Source organism: Pipistrellus hanaki (assembly GCF_964339955.1).
Source record: "Pipistrellus hanaki genome assembly, chromosome: 5".
In the NCBI taxonomy this organism is placed as follows: Eukaryota; Metazoa; Chordata; class Mammalia; order Chiroptera; family Vespertilionidae; genus Pipistrellus; species Pipistrellus hanaki.
Genome location: NC_140507.1, coordinates 19,248,366 through 19,267,442, shown reverse-complemented (window position 1 = coordinate 19,267,442; position 19,077 = coordinate 19,248,366). Strand labels below are relative to the sequence as shown.

Sequence of the window (19,077 nt, the reverse complement as noted above, 5' to 3'; positions counted from 1 at the left end):
TTGTGCTGAGCACTGCAGTAGATGTCTGAGCCTCAGTGAGAGCCACTCCCTCCCCACTGCCTTGCAGCCCTGCCTCAGTTGGCCAGGCACTGCAGTAAACAGCAGCAGCTCAGGTAACCCAACATCTGCTTTGATTACTGTCCCCGTTCTCACATGAGGAAATGGAGGCACAGAGATGGAGGAGAGGGGACTTGCCCAGGAGGCATGATATGTGTTGACGGGAGGATTTAAACAGAGCTGATGACCCCACAGCCTTCACTCTCACCCACCACACAGGTCCCTCCTGTCGTTCCCTCATGTCAGAGCAGCTTATCTCTCTTCTAGAGTGTGTCCTGCCCGGAACTTCTGGATCAGCATTATACTGTGGACATGACGGAGGCTGAGCACTCTGTCCAGCACCCGGTCACCAAGACTGCCACACGGCGCATCGTCCATGCAGGTGCACAGCCCAGTCCTGGTGACTCCAGTGCTGGGCACCACTCTTTGGCCCTGTGTCCTGAGTTGGCACCCTACGCAACTATCCTGGCCTCTATCACAGACAGCAAACCCAACAGCGTCCGCCAGCGGCCCATCGCCTTTGACAATGCCACTCACTATTACCTCTACAACCGCCTCATGGACTTCCTCACCAGCCGTGAGATTGTCAACCGGCAGATCCACGACATCGTGCAGAGCTGCCAGCCTGGCGAGGTGGTCATCCGCGACACCCTTTACCGCCTTGGGGTCGCTCAGATCAAGACGGAGACAGAGGAGGAGGGTGAGGACGAGGAGGTGGCCGCAGTGACAGAATAAGCCAGGTTTTGTACAGGGACCGCACCATCTCTCTCAAGCCATAGCAATGCCCTTTCCCGAGGCAGATCCATCCAGGGGACCGGCAGGAGCATTCACCTGTGGGGAGGGCCGCTGATGCTGGCACTGACCAAAGAGCTCCCATTTTCTGAGCACAGTGGGGCCTGGGGTTCTTGGTTCTCACCTTCTGGGGTCGAGAGAGGTACCAGGATCTACAGCCCCGAGAAAGCACTTGGAGGACATAGTATATTCAACAGGGGAAGGGAGGCTGAGGGGAGGCTGCCTGGGGCCTGCTGCGGGTCAGGCCGAGGTTGCGGGATGGGCCAAGGCGGAGTTGGGCGCTAGGTGGGCAGGTCGCTAAGGTGGCCCTTCCCGCCTCTGGGAATGCTGTTTCCTGCTCCACAGCATCATGAGCTCCTTAGCCTGTTGCCTTTGACTCAGGGCCTTGGGGGCCTCCTGAGCCCTAGGGACTCCTTTGGGCTCTCCCAAGGAAGGACGCACGCACTTCCTTCCTGCTTTTCCTGCACCCAGTCCGGGGGACAGAGGAGGGAGAAACAGCCACAGCTCTCTTCCAGGACTGTCCTCTGCCCGAGCTTTGAGGAAGAGGGTCCTCTTCCTCCTTTTCCCTGGCCACTGGACCCTCACCACAGAGGGGATGTGGCCGTGGCATGACATCACCTGGCGGCAGCAGGAAAAACTCCCTTCTGTGAAGGGGAAGCAGATGGGCTGTAAGGAAATAGCGGGACTGGCTCAAGTGCCCGGGGTTTGCTTAGGGCATGGGAATTGGCCATGTGTTATTTAATTTATTGAGAGGAGTGGAATAGGTGGCTTTTTCCCCCTCCCTCTTTCCCCAGCAAGGATAAAGTTTATTAAATTATCTGGTTTTGGTGAAGCAAGAGTCAGTTTCATGCTCATTGTGGGGGGCACAGTGGTTCAACTTTGGAGTGCTGAGCTGGTCACCTGACATGAAGGAGGGATGGTAGAGGGCCCAGGGCGTCCGCAGTCCCCCCTGAGGCAGAGAACCAGAGGCCAGCTGTGTTAATGCTGTTAGTTTAATGCTGACGGCGGCATCCCGCGGCGTGACCGTTAGTTATGATGAGTCAACTTGGGGAAGTGCGTGCTGCATGCTTGGTGTGGCCAGCCACACGGGTCTCCCGTCTTCCAGCTCAGGAGGACGGGGGACTGGGCAGAACACCCCAAACTTTAGCTGCCAACTGGCTCATTGCAGCAGTACCAGATCCAGGGTGGGATGGGGCTGTGGGAAGAAGACCAAATGGCAGAGGCTAGCTTGTAAGTTAGATTCTTACAGAGGAGCCTCCCTGCTCCGAGGAGTCTTGAGTGGCTGTCTGCTCTTGTTCCATTCGGTTGGGGGGAAGGGGGTGGTCCGTCCACTCTAAGGCCCACGAGCCTTGTTTTCTCAGTATTGGGACAGTTCCTGGGGATGTCATAGGTGCGAAACCAGTCCATTTCCATGGAGACGGGAGAGGGTGGGGAAGGGGTTCCTGGAAATGGGACTAAGGTTAAGAGGGTGAGCTGGGGGTTCTCCCAGTTGGCATAGCGAACATGCCACAGTGTTGAGAACAGAGAGAGGGGCGGGGCTCAACCCCGGCCCCAGACTGGCAGTGATGACCCCGGCCCTGAAAGCGGGTCCTCTGATATCTCTTGGGTCCCACATTCCTGAGTTTCAGGGCTGGACTGTTGAAATGACCAGAGAGACAGTTTTTGTCATCTTTGTGGCGCCCCATCCTCTGAGGAGTTGAAGCTCGGAGGAGGGGACAGGCAGTGCCCCCGGTGTCACCTCAGCAGAACTGGTAGTTGTTAGGCTGCAGCAGAGGCTGGGCAACATCCCCCTGCTCACAGCAGGCCAGCTGCTCGCTGGAGCTCTCCTCCTGCTCGCTGCTGCTACTAGGCAGGTTGGCATAGCCCTGAGGAAGAGAGAGGCGGGGATGGTCAGTCCTGACTGGACAGCCCTGCCTGGCTTCCTATTGCCAGCCCCACCCTGAGTCTGGCCGCACTCACCTGCTCTCTGCTGTCCTCTTGGGCCTGCTCCTGAAGGAGGAAGCAGATCTGCTGGAAGGTGGGTCTGTGGGTGGGCTCCAGGGACCAGCAGGCCTGCATGATGCTGTATCTGAGACAGGACAGAGGCCACCTGTTGATCTGGGGATCATTGCACGTGCACGTCCCCTACAGAGTCCTGCCCAGCAGAGGTCTCGAAACCTAGTCAAATGAGCTTAGCACAAGACCTGTGTAAGCCCTTGAAAAGGCATCTTCATCATGCCCATTGTGACAATTGGGGAGAAGCTCAGAGATGCCATGTTGCTCAAGCTCCTGAAACAAGAGGGGCTACCCTTATGACCAGCAGGTGTGCAAGGTGGGCTGAAAGAATGAGCAATTGTTTGGCTGCAGCAAGAGACTAAAGTGGAGAGAGGGGGCTGCCAGCGGCATGAATGCACCCTGGCTGGGAGATGGGAGGCTGCGCTGAGGGGCCGGAGAAAGGGAGCGGGTGACTTCACAGCAGCCAGGAGGCCTGTGGTGAATGCAGGGAGCCAGTGAGCAGCCTCCCCATGGTGGGCCGCTGTGGGGAGGCATCCGGCTACCCCACAGATCACCAGGACAGAGAAAGAATGAGAGAGTCTCCTTGAGGTCGTAATAACAGAGTCTGAGTTCAAAAACTATCTGATTTAGGACCGGCCTGTGCTGCCTGGGAACCCAGAGGTAAGCCTGAACTCAACAGGGGCTTGCTATGTAGTCCACCGTGGGGAGACGAGGCCTGGCCCTGGGACACAGGTTGGGAAAGCTGGGCCACATGTCTTTCCATGCCCTTCAACCAGAGTCGGGTGTCCTCCCTCCCTGGGGCCCCTCCTTACATATTCTTCGGTGCGAAGGCAGGCTGGGCCATTTGGTATCCGTCCTTCACCAGTTTATAGAACTTGCTGTTCACCAGGATGCCAGGGTAGGGGTTCAGCCCTGCAAAGGCCAAGATCACACCGTGCTCAGTACTCCTCCATCCCCATCCCCATCCCACACATGTCTTGATGAGGTTGGGGTTCCACGATAAGACAGCAGCTCCTCTTAGTGAGAGCTACGTGCTGGGCACTGCAAAGGGCTTAGGTTCTAGGAAGCCGAGAGCCATCATCCAGCCTCATCACACCCCCCAGTTTTAGCACAGCCCTAGGAGAAGGAGGCTCTTAGAAGAGGGTGTTGAAGGGCTGAGCCCAAGTCCCTGTGCTGAGCACTCCAGTGCCCCGGGGAGCTGTGTCTTCAGGTAATGTATATTGTGGACCAGGGGAAACAGCATTCTAGGAAGCAGAATGGCACAAGCAGACAGATGAGGGAATGCCTGTTGTCAGGGTGGATGGTCTGCCCACGGCCCCAAGCATCCTCGAGGCACAAGACACTGCAGGGAACCAAATACACGCCCGTGGCCAAGCCTGCACCAGGCCAGTGCTCACCGAGTGAGAAGATCTCCCAGAGGAGGATGCCGTAGGACCAGACGTCACTCTGAACCGTGTAGACGCAGTCAAAGATGCTCTCTGGAGCCATCCACTTCACGGGCAGGCGTGCCTGGCACAGCAGACCCCAGTCACCTTGGGCCCTGGCTCACCCTCTCCCCAGCTGGGTCCATCCCTCCCAGCACTCACGTTGCCCTTGACGATGTAATTGGAGTCATTCATGATGTCTCTAGCCAGCCCAAAGTCCCCAATCTTGGCCACACGCCCACTGGTCAGCAGCACATTTCGGGCTGCCACATCCCGGTGGATGCACTGGGGAAGTGAGACAGGGTTAGTCTCGGCCTCTCCCTCCCCTCTCTGATGCACAGTGCAGGAGGAGCAGCCAGGCCTCAGAATCCTCTGTGAGGGAGTGAGCATCAGCCCTAGTCCTGACCGTGACCTTGGTTCCTGCCCCTACCTTTCACATGGTCAGACAACGCAGTGTTTAGAAACCACCATTACTCGGGGCCTTTTGCCCTGACCAACAGCTGATTAGAGCTGGGTGTGCATCTACATGGGCCCGGAAGCAGTGAGCCCTGGCACTAAACCTTCGCTGGCCCACATCAGCTCCTAACAGCAGCTGCCATTCCCAGAGTCCTACCCTGCCAGGCCCTTCCCTAAGCATCTGCACACATTGTACCGCTCTGACCTCAGCCCTGTGATGGTGCCCATTTTAATTGATGTAGAGGCAGAGGCTCAGAACCTGGTCACTGCTCCCACTCCCTGGCACTGCTTCCTGGCCAGAGTGTATTGTGCCCTCATTTATGCAGTTCTGTTATCCCGAGACTGTATGCTTCATGCCGTTGACACATGACCACTGCTGACTAAAACTAAAGCCTGTTCTTGGAAATGGGTGTGCCTCAGCCTGCTGCACGCAGACTGCCTGCGGGGGCTCTGGTGCAGGCTCCCACCCCCAAAGCTCTGAGGCTGCAGCCGAGATGCTGTGGCCACTGCCCATTTGCTTCTGGCACTCTGACTCCTAACCTGCCCCTTTGTGCTCACTTTCCTTCCACACCCCCCAGACTCATGGAGGTTCCATGGCCTCCACCCCAGTGGGTGACCCTATGGGGAACCCGATTCCCAACTCACGTTCTTGGAAGCGAGGAAGGCCATGCCCTGGGCCACTTGGCACGAGAAGTGGAGCAGGTCCCGCAGTTCCAGTGGCCACTCGTCCTTGCCCAGGTCTGGTGTGGGGACAGGCATCAGGGCAGCCCCCTACACCCCCTGCCCAGCCCCCAGCAGCCCCGCTCCCTCTTCCTCCTCACCTTGCTCCGAGAAGGAATCATTTGAAGAAGAAGTAGAAATGGGCCTCATCTCCACATAGGTGTCCACACCTTGGCTGGAGAAGCCACTGTCCCTACACAGAGAGGGCCACGGGCAGTCCCCATTACGCATTGCCTAGCTTGGGCCTTGGCCTCCAGCCACTCAGCAGGGAAGAGACCTGCCACATTCTGATCACTGGTCCCTGCTTGGCCATCATGTGGGAGCGAACAGCCTATTCTCTCTGGGCAGCTCCACCCGTTAGAAATGTCTTCTAATGCCAGTCAGCCCCTTGGATTTTCCTCCTCCTGGTCCTTGCTCTGCCCTAAGGGACACACAGAAGTGGGCTCCCTCTGCCTCACAACAGTCCTGCAGGGCTCTGAGCATATTCTAGAGCTTCTGTGAGCGTGCTCTGTCTAGACAGTGGCTCTTACCGCCGGTCTCACATTAAAATCATCTGTGGAGCTTCAAACACGCCTGTGCCCAGGGGCAAAGCTCAGCCATTCGGTCTTTTCATTCCCTCCAGGCAATCCCAGCGTGCAGATGGAGGCCCATTGGTCTAAAGTCATGCTACTTTAACTCATGTGCATTGACTCACCTGGGGAGTCTTATTTAAATGCATGTTGTGATTCAGCCAGTCTGGTGGCCTGAGAGTGTGCATTTCTAACAGCTCCCTTTGGGGGGCAGGCAAGTTTGAGAGTCGTTGCTCTAGAACAGTGGTCGGCAAACTCAGTCAACAGAGCCAAATACCAACAGTACAACGATTGAAATTTCTTTTGAGAGCCAATTTTTTAAACTTCTAACGCCACTTCTTCAAAATAGACTCGCCCAGGCCATGGTATTTTGTGGAAGAGCCACACACAAGGGGCCAAAGAGCTGCATGTGGCTCACGAGCCGCAGTTTGCCGACCACAGCTCTAGATTGGTTGCTTCTAAGATAGCAACCAATCGAGTTCTGGGTCTCTCACCCTCCTGTCCCTTGTGCAGTAGAGATGTGTACCTTGACAATGTCCATGCTCTAGTGTTCCCCAAAAGAGAACCTAATGTTTCACTTATGGGCTAACCTTGGCAAAGCATCCCCTCCTTTGGTCTAGAAACTATACTTCTATTAATGTAACCTGGAATCCCTTTGGCAAGACTGGTTCACATAACATTTGCCCTTTAATCACTCCACTCTGTGAATCCTTTTCCCACCTGAAGATTTGAGGATTGAAGATAATAATTTACTTTGGTTCTCATTTTGATTTGATCTGGCCTGAGGTTCCAGCCTGCAGAGGCCCAGTGTCAGAGGGGTGTCCGAGAATCAGAAGAGGAAGTAGATCTAACCAGTCCCCATTCTCAAGGACACTGGATGGATGCAATACCCTCCTTCCCCTTTTGCCTCCCCAGATTTAGCAGCTGACAGTGGCTAGGCTAGGGGCCTAGTGTACACCCTTCTTATTCTGATCCTGTCTCAGCCCCAAAACAGCCTGGTCCTGAGACTCCACAAGCCCCAAAACAGACTTGCAGGAGAGCAGTGTGGCTCAGGTACCATGGAGCAGGAGTCAAAACAGCATGGGGTCCAGGCTCGACCTCTGCCTCTGACTCATGTGTGACAAACTGACCACTTCCTCTCTCTGGTTCCCCGTGTGCTCTGTCCATCTGCGTGGTTACCAGGAACATCAGCATTACAGAACAAGGCTGGAAAGACCCTGAGAGGTTTATCTTCCTGCTGAGTCGCCTGGGGAAACTGAGGCCCAAGTACCCCTTTCACCCAGCAACCCACAGACTCTGTCCCCACTTGGTGGTGGTACGGGGACCTGACACTGGTACAAAGGACCTGCCTTAGTACAAAGGGTTCTCCGCAGCCCTCAGCAGCATAAGCCATGGGAGAAGCAGGGCGATTACCCCAAGATCTGCCCATCTCTGGCTAGGGCCCCGAACAGTCTTGGTGGATCTTCTACATACGTTACAGTGAAGATTTCATTAACATCTGTCCCCACCAGACTATGAGCTGCCTATCTTTGCCTCGATGTTTCTAGAACATAGGTGCTCAAATTAGGGGAAAAACACTTGCCCATCTAATGTGGTATGATTGCTCCCATGGTGCAGTTGGGAATGTTAGGGCCATTAGCTACCCAATCCTGAGCTGGTGTTGGAGACAGACCTGAGCCCTCACCTCCCAGTCGTAGCCTCCTTCCTGTCCTTGGCCAGGGTCCTACCTGCGGACGTATTTCTTTTCCAAGTGGATGTTCTTGTAGCCGGGATCCTGGCCCGGACTCAGGCTGGGCCCCAGCATGGCCTCAGCCTTCCTCCGCAGAAAGTTGAGCAGGTCTCCATAGCAACAGTACTCAGTGATGACCAGGACAGGGCCTAGAGAGCCAAGAAAGTGGGGTGGTGAGTGTACCCCTTCACACAGTCCCCATGGGGCGGGGGCAATGAGGCACCCTGGACTAGGACTTAGGAGCCCATCTGGCCAAAGCAGAGGAATCTCAACAACCAAAGGGGAAAAAAAAAGCTATAGCCAAAGCATTCTTCCCTCAAAGGCAATCTGTGGCCGCTCCATAAAGGTCAAAGCTGCTCTAGAAGAGAATGGGGTGGACATGGAGTCCTGACGGGCCCTGGGGCTTCACCCCGGACCCACAGGGCCCAGGCATCTGCACTGTTAGCTCCCTCTCCACGTGACTGACGCCCCCTGGGTCTGAGAGCCACTGCTCAGCACTCCCCGAGCCCCCTGCCTGCACAAGCAGCTCGACCCGCTCAGGTGTCTGGAATTTACGGGACGCCGAGGCAGGGGCCCCACCTTCACGAGGAGGAGGTGGGAAGTGGAAGATGGACTGAGGTGCCATGGGGCCCTCAGACACCGGGGAGGCCCCAAGCCCACGGGCCCCTTGCCCTCCAGGACCCCTTACCTCCGTGGGTGCAGGCTCCCAGAAGGTTGACTATGTTCTCATGCTGGCCCAGGTGACTCATGATCTTCAGTTCCGACATGAGGGCCTCCTTCTCATCGGCGTGAGCCGTGGCTGCAAGGAGGGACCACAGGTCCCACAGATGGGGGGAGAGCAGGACACAGAGGGCCACATAGACAGACAGCAGGGGAGCAGGCAGGGGTACCCAGAGCGCCGAAGCAATCAGGAGCCAAAAGAGGGAGGAGAGATGTGGACACACAGGTGGGTGTTGGGGAGAGAGAGAGAGAAAGAGAGAGAGGAGAGATGGCCAGTCACTGAGCTGGTCTCAGGTGGCAGGAAGTCAAGCTGTGGCCAGGCCATGCCCCAGGCTGGCCTCTGTGTACCCCAGCCTCTATGTACCCCAGCTTAGAAGCCCCCCATACCCAGGAGTTAAAGGGAGCCTGGAACTTATGAAGGAACCCAGGAGGCCTCACTGCAAACCCCAGGTTCTGTCCCCGGGCTCTGACAGGCCAAAAATGAGCGTGATCCCTCTTGTGACAACAGGGCATGCGGCCCTTTGCCTAGCCTGCAGTACCTCCCACCGGCCCCCTAAATTCCCCGGCCCCTCCCTGTCACTCACATTTCAGCATCTTCACAGCCACCTTCAGGACAGCATCTTCCTTGCCCAGACCAAAGGCTGTGGCCTCTACTACCTTCCCAAAGGCGCCGGCTCCAAGGGTCTTACCTGCCGAACACACAGGCTCCTTAGGTCCCTGGGCGCCAAAGGGCCCTTTCTCTAAGGGCCACGGGCTCCCTGCAGCCCCTGCTGCCCTCGGACGGGAGACCCCATCTCACCGAACTGCAGGTTGTTTCGGGGGAACTCCCACTTCTCATTGTAGGGCAGCTGGGTGGGGTCGATGAACGTGTAGTTGTTGCCCTCGAAGCTCTCGATGATCTTCCAGCGCACCTGGTACTTGGGCTTCTGCAGAGGGAGAGGGAGGAGGCATGTGACAACCAGACCTGGCAGGTTCTTGGATCTCATTCTGATCCCTGAGGGCAGGGGGAGTGGGTAGTCCCATGGCCTTCGGTGCAAGGAGGCAGCGTGGGGCCCGAGATATCTGGTGAGAGCAGCCATGTCTTCTCATGCTCATGGCGCTGAGAGTCCAGACCCTTCCTGGCTTGGCGTCCCCGTGTGACCATCCCTTCCCCAAACCTCAGTTCCAAGACTTGGACGGGATCTCCTCTGAGGGCCTCGATGGATCTGATAATTTAGGTAATTCCTGAGCTGGAAGGGAGGTTGGAACTCGAGATCCACCGATCCATCCTCTCATCCAAATATTGTTTGTGTGTTGTGTTTTTTTTTAATTTTTTAAAAATATATATTTTATTGATTTTTTTATAGAGACGAAGGAAGAGCGATAGAGCTAGAAACATCAATGAGAGAGAAACATCGACCAGCTGCCTCCTGCACACCCCCCACTGCGGTTGTGCCTGCAACCAATGTACCAGAATCAAACCTGGGACCTTTCAGTCTGCAGGCCAACGCTCTATCCACTGAACCAAACCTGTTTCGGCAATATTGTTTTTATTTATTTATTTATTATTTTAAAATATATTTTATTGATTTTTCACAGAGAGGAAGAGAGAGGGATAGAGAGTTAGAAACAACGATGAGAGAGAGTCATCGACCAGCTGCCTCTTGCACACCCCTACTGGGGATGTGCCTGCAACCAAGGTACATGCCCTTGATCAGAATCGAACCTGGGACCTTTCAGGCTGCAGGCAGACGCTCTATCCACTGAACCAAACCTGTTTCTGCAATATTGTTTTTATTTATTTATTTATTATTTAAAAATATATTTTATTGATTTTTCACAGAGAGGAAGAGAGAGGGATAGAGAGTTAGAAACAACGATGAGAGAGAGTCATCGACCAGCTGCCTCTTGCACACCCCTACTGGGGATGTGCCTGCAACCAAGGTACATGCCCTTGATCAGAATCGAACCCGGGACCTTTCAGGCTGCAGGCAGACGCTCTATCCACTGAGCCAAACCGGTTTCGGCTGTTTTTATTTTTTAATCTCAGTAAGATTCACACAACATGAAATTTATCACCTCAATCACTTTGGAGGGTGCAGTTCACTAGTGTTAAGTACGCACACACTCATGCCGACGTCCAGAACTCTTCATCTCACAAAACTGAAACTCCACACTCCAAACAACTCAGCCCCGGCCCCCACCATTCCTTCCACTCAGCTCAGGGCTCTGACTCTTCCAGTGCCTCCTGTGTCAGCGGAACCAAGCAGTATTTGTGCTTGTGTGACACTTAGCACATCTCCAGGGTTCACCATGAACCTTGGGACCGAATGTCCTTCCTTTTTAAATCTGAATAGCGTGTCCTTTCAAAGCCTGCACTGAGCATCCACTGTGCCAGGCGCTGGGACTCAGAATTGAGCAAGACAAGGTGCCTGCACCCACCGAGTCTGCCTGCTAGTGGCTGCGACAGACAATCACTTCCGATAAGCAACTAGACACGCAGGGGGTTTTCAGAGTGCTGTGAGGAGAATAAAGCAGGGAAGTGGGGTAGAGAGTGACGGGAAGGCCCCAGGAGCAGAGGAGCCAGCCCAGCCATGTGACCGTGGGAGGGAGCTCAGTGGACAGACACGGAGGCCTGGGGTGGGAAGGGTCCAGGTAAGTCTGAGTGACAGGCACCTGCCAGGTGCCCATGCACGTGGCTGGAGGGGAACAGGGGAAGGTTCCAGAGTCAGGAAGGCCTTGAGGTCTGTGGTGAGAGGCTCGGCCCTCAGACCACCGGCTGGCACAGGGCTGTTTCTGGGGAGGAGGAGTGGGGGCCTCTCTCTCTCCTGCCCAGAGTGGCAGCTGCTGGGGCATCATGCCAGGGGCTGCCCATGGGAAGTGCTGATGGAAGACGGCATGGAGGGGGAAAGTGGAAGCTGGCCTAGGGCAGTGGAGGACACGGAGGCCTCGGGTCAGCAGTCCCACTCTTTCCTGTCAGTCCCCTCGGGCCCGGGGACCAGCTGGCTGTGCTTCCCAGCTGGGCTCCTTCCCCGGCACCCGGCTCGGGAGCTCCAGGGTGAATGAGTGGGGGCTGGGGAGGAGGGGGCCTGTGGCTGTGGGTCTCGCTGGGTTAGAAGCAAGACTCTGGACAGCCACGGGGAAGAACTTCCGAGGTCGTTTGGAAGAAATGTGCGTTTAGACATAAGGAAAGCTTCCGGGTTCTGCTGGAGTGAGGGTGGGGGTGTGGGGTGGAGGAAGGAGACCACAGAGGAACTTAGATGCTCCCATGCTGGGACTTGGGAGGAAAGTCTGAAATGGGACAGAGGAGGGACTTATTTTTAGAGAGACAGAGAGAGAGAGAGACAGAGAAAGAGAGAGACATCTATTTGTTTACCTACTTATTTATGTATTCATTGGTTGGCTCTTGTATGTGTCCTGACTGGGGAATCGAACCCACAACCTTGACCATATTGGGTCGACCCTCTAACCCAGTGTTTCCCAACCTTCTCTCATGATGAGAATCACCTGGTGGAGTTGTTAAAACACAGATTCCTGAATCCCAACTAAGAAGTGCTAAACTAGAATATAGGTAAAATTGTATACTTAACTAGTGCTCTAAGACAGATTTTATATACAGAGCACTAAGTTAGGTATGCAATTTTACCTATATGTTCTCAAAAATTCTAGTTTAGCACTTCTTAGTTGGGATTCAGGAATCTGTGTTTTAACAACTCCACCAGGTGATTCTCATCATGAGAGAAGGTTGGGAAACACTGCTCTAACCAACTGAGCTACTTGGCAGGGCAAGGAGGGACTTTTGAATCTCAGAGGACTCAAACCTTGCACATGGCGCCTTTCCAACCCAAAGACAGCGAGGGAGCTAAGAGGGGGGTGGTCTTTGACCCACTCCCACCCCCTCCCCAGGCCACTTCCATCCCCAGGAGCCTCTGTGGCCAAGGCCTGTTGATCTCCTCACCACTTCTCCTTCCTCTGTCCCCCGCAGCTGGGCCTGAGTCAGCCCCCTCCCCACCGCTGCCCAGCCAGGGTGAGGAGAAAGAGGAGGTCTGACTGGGATCTCAGGTCCCTGGATACCAGGCTCCACACCCGGAGGAGGAGGCCCTCCAACCTGCCTCTCGCACCTCCTCACCTCTCATGGAGGCGGGGGGTGGGGGTGGGGGTGGGGGGGTTGCGGCGGCCCCAGCTCTGCCCTACACCTGGAAAGGGCTCAGACTCTTTCCAGGGCTTCCATCCCCAGGGGCCTCTCCCCCAAAGGAGAACCCTTACGGGAGGCCAGACTCCCACCAGCAGTGGTGGTCATTGCAGCCAGAGCAGTGCCTACGGCCTCCCCACTAGGCCTGCTGGTTCTGGGCGGGTGGATGTTTTCGGTCTCAGGAAGGTAGAGACCTCGTAATTCCCACAGATACCTAGGGGACCCCCCTTTCACCCCAATTTGTCCATTGTCCCCACAGCTCAATTCTGACCCCCAGAATCCCGGCCTCTCCCGCAGCCTCCCCACCCCCTTCGCTCCTCCCTGCCTCCGCCTGTCCCCCTGTGCCCGCCTCCCCGCCTGCTGACTCCGGCCTTTCTCTTCCCCCTTAGCCTCCCACCCTGCGGTCTCTCTGGGGGCCAGAAAAGCGATGACTCAGCCTGAGGCAGAAACAGCCCTTCCTCCCGATGGGGCCACCCCACCCCCAGCCTCGACAGTGAGGACAGACCAGGCTGAGTCCCCAGGGAAGGGGCAAATTCTCAGAACCCCAGGGGTCAAAGCAGGAGAACTGGACCGCAGGACCTGAGACGGGGATGGACCGTCTTGACCCCTCGAGGTCTTGTCCCATGGGATGCCCTCCTCGGCCTTGCGTGGGCTCAGCGAGCCGTTTACTTTCCTGGGTGGGAAATGAGCTGACTAGGATTCCATGTTCCCAAAAGGGTCCCACAGAGAGAGGCTCAAGTGTCCCTAAGCCACGGCTAAGCCTCGGGGACTGGCAGCCCGCAGCAGAAAGGGCTGGAGGGGAACTGGACACTTCTCTGGAACCTCTGCCACTGTCCTGGGCCGAGGAGGGTGCTCTGTGGGGCACTGGGAGGCAGTTTCAGTTCCACACGAGGAGGAACTCGGAAGTCAGAGCCGCTCAGACAAGGAACGGGCAGCCACAGAGTGACCGAGGCCCTGCCCCCGGAGGTAGGCGAGCAGGCCCTACACCACCGTGGGTGTGTAGTCAAGGAGATGCCCCACCTCAGACACCCCTCCGATCCCCAGATGCGTGAGCTCATTTGGGCCCCCGGGCCACTTCCTCCTGGGACAAGGGTTTGTAGGAGAACACTTTTTCCAAGTTCCACAGCCAGAGACACAAGCAGAAGAAGGATTCAGTCCCAGATCCGTCCAATTCTTAGCCCAGACCATCAGTAGGCTCATGGGATAGCAGAGGAAGAGGGCTGGTAAAAGCCTCCAGTTCCAAGGTACAGGTGGGGAAACTGAGGCCCGAGAGAGCCGCGAGTCAGCCGCAGTCATATGAAAAAACAGTGTCAGAGATGGACCCAGATCTCCAAAGTCTTGACCTGGGGCCCTGGTTTCTCGGGGAGCTCTGCTCTGAGCTGGTGCTGGCATGAAAGCGAAAGCCAAACCCATCGAGAGCCCTTGGGGGGCCCCCATGTCCCACCCAGCCTATCTTCTTCACGTCCTCTTCTCACACTGAAAACCCCAAGGTAGGTGTGGGGGAGTGATTCACCCTAGATCATAGCACTGCCTTGTTCAACCCCCTGACGGCCCTGAGCCTACAGGATGAGGTCCAACCCCAACCTGCTCCCAACTGCCTCCTCTTCTAGGTGCCAACGTCTCCAGAACTCGCCTTGGGCTTCCCCACCCTTTACACACATTGCCCCCTTCCCCAGAGACACCCCTTTCCCGAGGCTGCCTCTCCTGCTGCTCCCCTCCTCCTCCAGAGCTTGTCCCACCCATGCCCGCCACCTCCTCCGAGCAGTCTCCCCTCCCCACCGTGAGGAGATCCCTCCCCTGCCCTCTGGCCTGGCCTAGCAGCACCTGATCACACGGGACCTTTAGTGGAGGGAGGCCAGGTGCTGAGGCCACAGAGGTGGGGTGGGAGGTGCCTGGAACCCCTCAGGCAGGCAGGTTCTTCAACCTTCCTGAGCCTCGGTTTCCTTATAGGGTAAAGTGGTGACTGCAACAGTCCCTGCCTCGGGGTGTTCTGAAGACAAAACCAGGTGACTCACCGTTTCACATCATGGTTACTCACTGGCTTTTCACAGACCAGCCTCTGCCACTGACCAGGAGTCGGCCAGGGCAGCTGTCTCAACCTTTCGGAGCCTCAGCCTCCGACCGTAAAGTGGGGTTAGGGATACTATCTGCACGCCGTGGCTGCGGAGGGCACTGAACGAGAGGGCGTAGATAACACACTTCATAAAAAATGCCCTATTACTGATGGTGCACTCAACGTGACGGGCCGTGCACTAAACATCAGTGTGCGATAAATAGCAGCTCTGAATAATGATATTAAATAACAAAGAGGCTGATGATGGTGCGGCCTTCTTCCTCCTCTAGACCTCCCGCTGCCTGGGGGTGAGACCTGGGCCTGGCCCGTGTGGTCCTCCCATGTGCCTGAGAGCCCTGGCTGGGACAGGATCCCGTGCTTACCGTATTTTCCGGCATATAAGACGACTACTGTGTTCTAGTAAAAAGCCTGCTCAGATTGGCCAGAGTCAGAGAGGCGGTCTATTAAAAAAAGAACTGGTGTTGCCTCGGAAGTGGGGGGGGGGGGGGGGAGTCTTATACAGCGAATATAGGCCTAAACCTATGTTTTAACTGTAAAATTAGGGGGTCGTCTTATACGCCGGAAAATACAGTACTCTTTCCCAGCACCCGTTGTCCCTCTCCCCAGAGCATCTTTTGTCCTCCCTGTCCTGGTGAATCGACTATCGACCGCATCCTGCACTAGACAGTGAACCCTAAGAGGGCAGAGGATCTCAGCACTCAGCCCACACTGGCATAGAGTAAGCACCCACTAAGGAGCTGTAGGCTAAATGACTGGCTGGCAGGATGAGTGGGTGCTCAGGGACTGATGGGGTGCGGGTGGCCTGGCGGTGCTGCCCCAGGGCTGCGGCCTTGGGGCCTGGCTGCCTGCCCTGCATGGACTCACCTGCTTGTACTTGTACAGGAGCAGCAGGAGCAGCAGCAGCAGCAAGGACATGATGGACATGCAGGCGACCAGCACGGGGGTGAAGAGGGGCGCATCCAGTAGCTGCATGCTGGCTCCTGGGGGGGGCGAAGGGGGGGCAGAGGAGTGAGTGGGCCTCTGTGACCCCCTGACTCCACTGAGGACAGGTGAGTGCCTGGCCTGGAACACGGTCGGTTCTCAGTAAATGCTTTGAACGAAGTATCCTCTCAGACCACCCCCAGCCAGGGGCAGGGAGGATGGGCCCCCAGCTCTGCTCATGCCCAGTGTCGTAGCCTTTCGTGTCTGGGGGAGCCCCTTATCACACAGTACCCAATCCCTCCACCCCCCACCCCCAAGGCAAGGATCCCCTCTGCAAGCCTGGCCTAGTGTCTAGCCTTGGCTTGCACACACACACACACACACACACACACACACACACACACACACACACCTCCTGACAGGGTTCACCACCTACACCTCTGGGCAGCTTGAACAGAAAGACCAAGACTTAGACCGAAGTCTACCTTCCTACTGTTCCCGCTGCTTCCCTGCGTGCCCTTTGGAACCACACGGCCCTCTGAGGGTCTGAAAGCCAGGCTCCTGGCCCCTGGGTCTCCTCCTCCAGGGCCAGTAACCCCAGTTTTCTCAATGTTTCGAAAGACGTAATTTCCATCACCTTGCCTGGACCTACAGCATGAGCCTGAAGCTAACTCTCACCTCTGCTATGTAGGCGGGGTGTGACATTGAACTTGTGACTTCTCCCTAAGCCTCAAGTTCATCGTCTCATTTCCTGAGACAATGCCAGCAGAGAGCTGAGCACAATGCCTGGCACAGGGAGACGAAGGGCGGCCCCAGCCGCTGCATGAGGCGTTGGCCCTGCTCAGGGGCCAGCTCTGAGCCAGGCAGAGGTTCCCACTCTGTCCTCTCTGGGCCCAGAGAGCTTGCTAGGCCCGGCACACGGGTGCTAAGACCTGCTTGTCAGAAGTCCGAGGGTGCTGTGGGCCTCTGCACAGATCGGAGAGCTACCCACATGGAGCCTTTGAGCAACCCAGAGAAAGGCGTCCCTTCCTCTCTACAGGGGCAGCTGGGGCTGGACAGCGGACAGCCCACACTCAGACAGTGGCCCCGGAGGACGGGACAGTGTCTGGCAGGAAGGGGCTCGGGGAGGGATGGAGAAGGCCGCCAAGGCTGGCCTGGGGTGGGTTTGGACTGTGTGCACCTGCCTTTGCCTGTCTCCCTCACCAGACTCTCTGCTGCATGGAGGAGGCAGCTCCCCTGCACCCTGTGAGGGTCTGGGACGCAGCAGGTGCCAAATACGCACCCGCAAAGGAATACATGAGTTCAAGTGCAGGGCATGAGCAGAGGGGCCTGTGAGGGTGTGCTGGCTTCATGTTGCTGTCTCTCTGGACATCGATCTGCTTCCCCTCCCCTCTAGCCCTACCTCCAGTCCTGGGGGTTCTGGACTCCCCATCTGGCCATTTCAGGAGGGGCCTGGAGTGGGACCCACAGAGGTAGGACTCGGTTCGGCTGGGACGAGCTCCATGCTAGAACTCTGGCTCCCTGAGCAGGGCAGTTTCCGGGGCCCCGCTCCGGTCCCGCCTGGAGGGGCTGACGGAGGCTCACCTACAGAGATGGGCTGGAAGGCGTGGGAGCTGTTCCCCGCACTGTTGTGGGCCCTGCACTCGTACGTCCTGTTGTGTTCCAAGGTCCCAATGGCCAGCAGGCTCTGGACAGTCACCTTGTGGAAGGGCTCCTGGCTCACAACCTTGGTGTGTGGGTCCTCGAACACCAGCAGGGCTTGGGCCTCGTCGCATCTGGGAGGAGCAGAGTGTGGTTCAGGGGTTCAGGGTGCTCAGCCTCTCGTTCCAGGTGAGAAAGGCCAGAGGGGTCCACTTACCTATCAGTATGGCCCCTGCACAGCAGCCACGTCACGTTGGGCTGGGGGTACCCAGAGGCGTCACAGAGGATGGCACCAGAGCCATTGACAGGGCTCCACGAGACCCTCACCTCAGGGGGGGCTGAGGAGGAAAGGAGTGAGAGGGAGGGATCAGCCCAGAGCCCAAAGTCCGGTTGCCTGACCCCTGGCCCTGAGCTTCCTCTCCCAGCGTGTTTCTCCAGGACCTCGTGCCCCTAGCCCCCACTCCATCACTCACACAGAAGGGTGAGCTCGAAGGTCAGGGCATCCTCGCCTCCAGCGTTCCAGGCCAGGAAGGAGTAGCGGCCGGCCTCGGAGGGCTTCAGGCGAGGCAGGGGGAGGGTGGAGGTGTACCTGCATGAGAGGGGCAGACGTCCGGGTGAGCCCAGTGTGGTCCCCACCAGGACAGCGGGCTCAGACAACCACCCTAACAGGCGTTCTTTTATTTTTTGGTGAAGTGTCCAGGCCATAGAAGCCTTGGCTGAGCCAGGAACCTAGGCTGGGTGCCAGGAGACATGGGAAAACCATCAACCCGATTTTCTTCATTGGCACTCTTATCTGTAAAGCAGTTTTATTCTGAGGTTAAGTAGAGGAGAGGTCTGCAAAGTGCCGACCCTGGGAGGCACATCCCAGGCCCCACCGAGTATTCCTGCTTCCGCCACCACCACTGGGCTAAGCCGTTGCTACTGAAAACGCTAGCACCAGGCCAGCTGCCCTCCCTGAAGCTCCAGCCCTGCCCAGAGGGACTGGGAGTGGAATGAGAAGCAGGATGTAGCCGTGGGGCTATAGAGACCAGGGGCCAAATCCTGGTGTTGCCAGTTCCCAGCTGTGTGACCTTAGACAAGTACTTAACCTCTCTGATCCTTCTCTTCCTTTCCTGTGAGGCAACACTGATAGAAATTAATTCACAGACTCGGCCTGAGGATTAAAGGGCTATGTATTCAGAGTGCTTGACACACTGACTCACTGTATGCACTAAATTTAAACAGCTGATTCCAGGTGATTTTTTTTTGTTTTTTTTGTTACTCTCTATTTTAAAATTTATTCATAATGAACCGAAACCGGTATGGCTCAGTGGCTAGAGCATCAGCCTATGGACTGAAAAGTCCCAGGTTCGATTCCGGTCAAAGGCATGTACCTTGGTTGTTGGCACATCCCCAGTAGGGGGTGTGCAAGAGGCAGCTGATCGAAGTCTCTCTCATCGATGTTTCTAACTCTCTATCCCTCTCTCTTCCTCTCTGTAAAAAATCAATAAAATATATTTTTTTAAAAATAAAATCTATCCATAATGAGCATGTATTGTTTAGGCCATGAAAACATTTTAAAAAATAAATTATAGCAAATTACCAGCTCTTCTTTATAAAATGTCTGCCGCCACGAACCAAGACTATAATACACTAGAGGCCCGGTGCACAAATTCGTGCACGGGTGGGGTCCCTCGGCCTGGCCGGCAATCGGGGCCCATTGGGGACATCTCACCCAGTCCTGATCGAGCTGATGGGGGCCGGCCAGCCAGCCAGGGAGAAACCGTGAGAGGTTAGCCAGTCGGGGAGGGACTGTGAGAAGACTCCAG

The 19,077-nt window shown here is 56.3% G+C and overlaps 2 protein-coding genes across 4 annotated transcripts in view; one reads left to right on the top strand and one right to left on the bottom strand.

Moving 5' to 3' along the window:
• The window catches only part of HMGXB3 (HMG-box containing 3), a 43,260-nt gene extending 41,579 nt beyond the window's left edge, over positions 1 to 1,681 (top strand). For all 3 annotated transcript variants that reach the window (XM_084884200.1, XM_084884201.1, XM_084884199.1), the window contains one exon: positions 325 to 1,681. In XM_084884200.1, coding sequence (XP_084740326.1) covers positions 325 to 792 — 468 coding nt within the window. In that variant the 3' untranslated portion in view covers positions 793 to 1,681. The remainder of the gene's footprint in view (positions 1 to 324) is intronic.
• Positions 1,619 to 19,077, bottom strand: part of CSF1R (colony stimulating factor 1 receptor) — a 28,728-nt gene continuing 11,269 nt past the window's right edge. The window contains exons 7-21 of the mRNA XM_084884204.1: positions 17,743 to 17,858; positions 17,487 to 17,607; positions 17,213 to 17,403; positions 15,572 to 15,687; positions 9,262 to 9,388; positions 9,047 to 9,151; positions 8,431 to 8,541; positions 7,741 to 7,891; positions 5,546 to 5,637; positions 5,370 to 5,464; positions 4,431 to 4,553; positions 4,242 to 4,353; positions 3,657 to 3,756; positions 2,809 to 2,917; positions 1,619 to 2,714 (exon numbers count right to left, since the gene is read on the bottom strand). Coding sequence (XP_084740330.1) covers positions 2,589 to 2,714; positions 2,809 to 2,917; positions 3,657 to 3,756; positions 4,242 to 4,353; positions 4,431 to 4,553; positions 5,370 to 5,464; positions 5,546 to 5,637; positions 7,741 to 7,891; positions 8,431 to 8,541; positions 9,047 to 9,151; positions 9,262 to 9,388; positions 15,572 to 15,687; positions 17,213 to 17,403; positions 17,487 to 17,607; positions 17,743 to 17,858 — 1,795 coding nt within the window. The 3' untranslated portion in view covers positions 1,619 to 2,588. The remainder of the gene's footprint in view (positions 2,715 to 2,808; positions 2,918 to 3,656; positions 3,757 to 4,241; positions 4,354 to 4,430; positions 4,554 to 5,369; positions 5,465 to 5,545; positions 5,638 to 7,740; positions 7,892 to 8,430; positions 8,542 to 9,046; positions 9,152 to 9,261; positions 9,389 to 15,571; positions 15,688 to 17,212; positions 17,404 to 17,486; positions 17,608 to 17,742; positions 17,859 to 19,077) is intronic.